General features: G+C 30.1%; 1 protein-coding gene across 1 annotated transcript; it reads left to right on the top strand.

The window, feature by feature from the left end:
- Nucleotides 1–1,907: 1,907 nt before the first annotated feature.
- LOC131661729 (L-ascorbate oxidase) lies at nt 1,908–5,661 on the top strand. The gene is made up of 5 exons (XM_058931338.1): nt 1,908–2,249; nt 2,402–2,494; nt 2,628–2,840; nt 3,559–3,753; nt 4,593–5,661. The coding sequence occupies exons 1-5, from the start codon at nt 1,983–1,985 to the stop codon at nt 5,547–5,549; spliced, it is 1,725 nt and encodes a 574-aa protein (XP_058787321.1). The 5' UTR covers nt 1,908–1,982; the 3' UTR covers nt 5,550–5,661.
- The last annotated feature ends 688 nt before the right edge of the window (nt 5,662–6,349 follow it).

Raw genomic sequence — 6,349 nt, 5'->3', positions numbered from 1 at the left:
TTTAAAGAAATTTTTAATAAAATAATTTATATTTGTTTAAATTAAAAATAGTAAAGATTCACTATTATATAATTTTCAAAGGTTATATTAAACTAAGGTTAAAAATTATGGTTGAAACTAATTCAACCCTATAAAATCGATTTGTAGAACAAGAATTACCATACTCATAAAAACACGTTGAAGTCATATATTATCCGATGTCTCTTAACCGCTAATTCAATTATATCATTTAATATTCAACACTCTATTATGATATGATAAGATAAATTAAGGAAAGAAAGTTAAGAGTTATCACAAAAAACCAGCATACAACCATACCAAAATAACAAACGTATACATAATCGGTATTCAAAATTGATAGATAGATAGATTAACAAATTAACCCCAAAAATAGTCTTACAACTAAACACCAACAAAAAACTCTAAATCAATATATAAATTTACAAGTCACAAGGTAAAGAATAAATTCAACTTAAAAGACGGAGCATAAATCATCTATTTGAGAACAAATTTTAAATACAAAGAGATATCTCTCTAAACAAAAATGAGGAGTTAAGATCTTCTTCATTTCTTTTAAAAAAATAGAGTTATTTATCATTATAGTTTTAAATTAAATAAATGATATATTTAAAACTATAATGATTCATATCTCTATTTTTTTAAGAAAGAGAAGAGATCTACTTAATTTAAGAGAAGAGGATGAGAGCATATATTACACGTCCTCAAGAGTGAAAACATTGATTATTACAAGAAATCGATGAAAACAATGGTTTACATGAATAGGTCAAAGAATCAATCTTAAAAGTAAGTAGAATTTATCACTTTTTGTTACCATTTTCACATTTGTAATAAAAGAAACCCATGTCAAACCTATGTGTCATATTGATTCCTTCAATAACTAACCTAAAAAAAGTATTCACTTTATTTATCATTGCACTTTTTTTTATTATGTACTCCCTCCGTCTCATAATAAGTGTCTCATTTGCACTTTTTTCATGTCTCAAAATAAATGTCTCTTTAGAAAACCAATGCAACATTTATTAATTTTTTCCACTACTATACCCCTATTTATTAACTTTCACGTTTTCCAACTACTCTACTACCTATAAGAAATAAGGGTACTTTAGTAAATGATATTAACTTTATCATTAAAACCAACACATCCAATCATTTTCTTAAGAACCGCGCAAAACTCAAATAGGACACTTATTATGAGACGGAGGGAGTATGTAAAAAGCATGTAAAAGTCTTCATTTTCTTCTTCTTCAAAAGCATGTAAAAGTCATAAATGTATCTCTTTTTGCAATGCTGTCTGAACTAGATAGTTACTTTTGCCTCTCTTCCCAATGTATAAAAGTCTAACTAGTTTTGTTACCTTAATTACTGCTATAGTATTTGATTTTAACCATTATTTGAAACATAATTAATCTAGTTTTTTTAGACAAATATTGATAATTATTTCTTTTATTTTAAAATGAATTTCGTTTAAGTGCATGTTTAGATTAACTTTTCTTTTTTACTTCACCTTGCATCCACATGCACTTTCACCTTGAAAATGAGAAACTACAAAGAGTAGTTTTGACACTTTTTCACCAAGGTCTTAAATTTTTTTATAAGTATTGCTACTCAATCAAAATTTATAAATAAAATATTTATTTATTTATTTATTTTTAATTTTCAAAATCACATTCAAATCTATTAGATCGGTCAAAAACAGTCTTCCCATTCAAACATAATTTGTATCTTAAAAAACATTTCTCTTTAACTTCTTTTTAGCTGTTTTATTCTAAAGCATCCAAAAATATATTAATATTAAAAATCATTACACCACGAGCTATTTACAATAATAAAAAAAAATCTAGTAGCCTAGGCTACAACATGTACTAAAACTTTCCTATATAATAACACAATCCATCTTTCATTTCTTCATAGATACACACAAATATTTCCAACTCCTCTGAGCAAAAGCAAACTCATCAACAATGAGTTTGTTGAAAACAGCTTTTGTTTGGTGCTTATGGTTGGGAATATTGTTGGAGTTATCATATGGAGCAACAATCAGACACTACAACTTTGATGTGGAATACATGATCAAAACACCAGATTGCTTAGAACATGTTGTGATGGGAATCAACGGTCAGTTTCCAGGCCCAACTATTACAGCTGAAGTTGGTGACACTCTTGCCATTGCTCTCACCAATAAGCTTTCCACAGAAGGAACTGTTATTCACTGGCATGGAATCCGACAGGTAAATTTAAATATTATTATCTCTGATGTTATTTATAAGAAAAAATTTACTTTTTATCAGTTACATTGAATAACTAATATATTTTATCTATTTTAGTAACTTAATTATTATTAATTAATTTTAATTAATATTATAATAATATTAATATGCAGATTGATACTCCTTGGGCTGATGGAACTGCTGCAATATCACAGTGTGCTATAAATCCAGGAGAAACTTTTCATTACAGATTCAAAGTTGACAAGGTAATTAATTTGTTTTGTTCTTTTCTCCTCAGTTGAATAATTTGATCAATTATTTAACTCCAAGTGGCACATATTTTTCTTTTATTGGAGCGTAATTTATAATATTATATTAATGGTTAATTATATGGTGCAGCCTGGAACATATTTTTACCATGGACACTATGGTATGCAAAGAGCAGCAGGGTTATATGGTTCTTTAATAGTAAATTTACCAGGGAATCAAACGGAACCATTTCACTATGATGGTGAGTTCAACTTGCTTCTTAGTGATTTTTGGCACAAAAGTTCTCATGAACAAGAGGTTGGTCTTTCTTCAGCTCCAATGAGATGGATTGGTGAACCACAGGTACATTTTTTTTTCTATCATGTTCATTTATTTTTTTATTTTTTATTTTTTTTAATATTATTATTCATGAACACCAATAATAATCTTTGTTTGTGAGATCCACCACATCCGCATTAGTGCTAAACCCAATAAAAGAATTGAAACAAAAGAAATGACACTCATGGAATATAGACATATAAATAGAACATTTTGAAAGACTACAGACACATTTTCCGGATCGAATTATGCCTAATACTCTTTCTCTTTTATTTATAAGAAAAAATTTACTTTTAAATACGGTAAATAATTACTATTTTATTTATAAAAAAAAATTATTTTTAAATACAGTAAATAATTAATATCTCTAAATAATATGAATGAAATATATTGTCTTTTTAATAAATCTAAAAAGTAAAGTTTTTCTTATAAATAAAATCAGAGAGAATAAAAGTAAATAGTAGCGGGGTGGTCCATTTTTTCAAAAGTATTGTTGAATTTTTTTTTTCTATTATACTAGTGAGCTAAAGCCACCGCCACCCCACTTGTTATATATTCCCCTTTTTTTGTGAACATACAATTGGCCACGTTAAGGTAGCTTTATATTGACTCAAAAGAGGTAAATAAAATAACATAAGAGAACCAAAACAAAAGCAACAGTGTCCTTTTCTAATTTGAAAATGCATGCGCAACTTTCTAAAAGTGATTTTGTTTTCTAACCTATGACACAAATTTTTTTCAGTCACTGCTCATCAATGGACGAGGACAGTTTAACTGTTCCCTAGCAGCTAAATTTGTGAACACCACTCTACCACAATGCAATTTCAAAGGTGGTGAAGAATGTGCCCCTCAGATTCTTCATGTGGAGCCAAAGAAAACCTACAGAATTAGGATTGCTAGTACAACGTCATTAGCTTCACTTAACTTGGCCATCTCGGTAAGTTTTCTATCTATTTCTATAGCTATGGCCCACTAAGTATATACATTTGCATTATTTCGTACTACCATATATATAAATCTGCTTAATTATGTGTTTCTTTCTTCTTAACGTTTATATAACTTTGTCATTTTCTAATTTGTTTGTGTGTGTCTATTTTGAATATGCCATTATTATCATCCATTATGCGCGTCTTAATTATATCACTATAACGTAGCTGTCGTATAATTAGGCTTTTATCTTAGATATTTCATTCTTTCTACTTCCCACCAAATACAAAAGAATCAAATTTGAAACCAAAAATAAGAAAAGGAATCATTGTTGACACTTGACTATCAAGGTGGGGTAGCTTTAAGAGCAAATCTTTTTATATTAAATTAGTATTAATGATAGTTTAAATCACAACTCCACATGGTAGGGATTAGGGATGGTAACGGAAGTTTGTCCCGTTTACATCCGTTCCCACAAAAGCATAAAAAAATAAGGTGGAGGTGGACATAGTAGAATGTGCATTTTTAAAATATTCATTCCTCCCACACTTGCAAAATAGCATAGTAGATTTATTAGAAAATATGGATAAAAAATTTAATACACCATATAAAAAAAATTTAGGGTAAAACAGATATGTCTAACAGATCGACAACCTTTCGTCATATGAAAATTTTAGAAAATGAGTATGCTGGTCTCAAAACCATGTAATGCGATATTGACTTCACTTAGATTTTTTTTCACAATTTTAGCATTACTAATTAAACCAAAAAAAATTTTAAATTAATTTTTTTAACAGAAAATTTACTCTTTCATCCATTAACATTACCTCATAATTTCTGTTATTGTAGAATCACAAGCTCATTGTAGTGGAAGCAGATGGAAACTACGTGCATCCATTCGCCGTTGACGACATCGACATCTACTCCGGCGAAACCTATTCCGTCCTTCTCACAACAGATCAAGACCCAAACAAAAACTACTGGCTCTCAATAGGCGTCAGAGGAAGAAAACCAAACACATCACAAGCCCTAACAATCCTCAACTACAAAACAATCTCAGCCTCAGTCTTCCCATCTTCACCTCCACCGGTAACTCCATTATGGAACGATTTCGAACGTAGCAAAGCCTTCACAAGACAAGTCATTTCCAAAATGGGAACACCGCAGCCACCAAAAATCTCAAACCAGAAAATTCTCCTCCTCAACACACAAAACAAAATCGGGGATTATACTAAATGGTCTATCAACAATGTTTCATTAGTATTACCGGTTACGCCTTACTTAGGATCATTGAAGTTTAAACTGAAAAACACATTTGATAGAAAACCGCCACCAAGGACGTATCCTATGGACTACGACATATTTAAGAATCCAGTTAACCCGAACACAACTACCGGTAACGGTGTCTATATTTTCCAGTTGAATGATATTGTTGATGTTGTATTACAGAATGCAAACCAGTTGAATGGGAATGGTAGTGAGATTCATCCCTGGCATTTGCATGGGCATGATTTTTGGGTTTTGGGATATGGAGATGGGAAATTTATACCTGGTGTTGATGAGAAAAAGTTTAACTTGACGCGTGCGCCTTTGAGGAACACTGCGGTTATATTTCCATATGGTTGGACAGCTTTAAGGTTTAAGGCTGATAATCCTGGTGTTTGGGCGTTTCATTGTCATATTGAGCCTCATTTGCATATGGGAATGGGTGTTATTTTTGCTGAGGGTGTTCAGAAAATTGGGAGAGTTCCTGCACAAGCTCTTACTTGTGGTGCTACTGCTAGGTTTGTGAACCATGGACACTAGTGAGATTAGTTATACTCTTGATTATGTTAAATGTTAATTTAATTTTCTAAGTGAATTTCAATGTACTTGTTATAATCAAAGTGAGTTAATGAAAATGAGGATTTTAGTATTATTAGTAAGAGCTGCATTTATTGTGTTAATGTTATGCTGTGGTAAGAAAGCAATTTATCCCACTTTCTCGTGAATCGGGTGTTCACTTTTATTGTACTGTAATTTTGTGGCATTAACTAATGAGAAAGATGTGGTGCGAAGGATTAATTCAATAAGGTGATAAATTAGCTAATGAGAAAGATGTGGTGTGAAGGATTAATTCAATAAGGTGATAAATTAGCAAGGATATGACACTCTTCTAATTGTTATTTGTTGTTTAATTATTAAACACTTTCCCATTGACAAGATGAAGAAAATCTTAATAGGTGATATGTAATTGAACAATAAATTTGACATGCACTACAAACTTTTTTTTTTATTCAATACAAAACAAAAGGAAAAAGAGTTGAAAGCACATATGTACACATTAAGTGTGAAGGACGTTCTCACATGATAAATCACCAAGTCAATACATCAAAATATACATTTTTTAATAGCATTTTCACTTTGATTTTATAAAGAACTGAAGTGAAATCTTAAAAATTGAGCGTGTTCCTTTTTTTTTTATAAAAAATTTATAAGTTAAAAATAATTTATATTTTTTCTCAATTGGAAATTCAAATCAAAGGGGAAATTTTAACCGTTTATGAGTTTGACTCCCATTGCATTTATTATAATATTTCACTTCCATTGTAACTTTCAACTAAAGG

This window comes from Vicia villosa, linkage group LG3 (assembly GCF_029867415.1).
Source record: "Vicia villosa cultivar HV-30 ecotype Madison, WI linkage group LG3, Vvil1.0, whole genome shotgun sequence".
Classification (NCBI taxonomy): Eukaryota; Viridiplantae; Streptophyta; class Magnoliopsida; order Fabales; family Fabaceae; genus Vicia; species Vicia villosa.
Note: the sequence above shows the minus strand (reverse complement) of the source record. Positions and strands in the feature narration are given on the sequence as shown.

Coding starts and splice junctions, on each gene's coding strand:
- LOC131661729 (XM_058931338.1), top strand. CDS start 1,983: ATGAGTTTGTTGAAAACAGCTTTTGTTTGGTGCTTATGGTTGGGAATA. Junction 2,495..2,627: donor ACAGATTCAAAGTTGACAAG/GTAATTAATTTG, acceptor TATATGGTGCAG/CCTGGAACATATTTTTACCA. Junction 2,841..3,558: donor GATGGATTGGTGAACCACAG/GTACATTTTTTT, acceptor AATTTTTTTCAG/TCACTGCTCATCAATGGACG.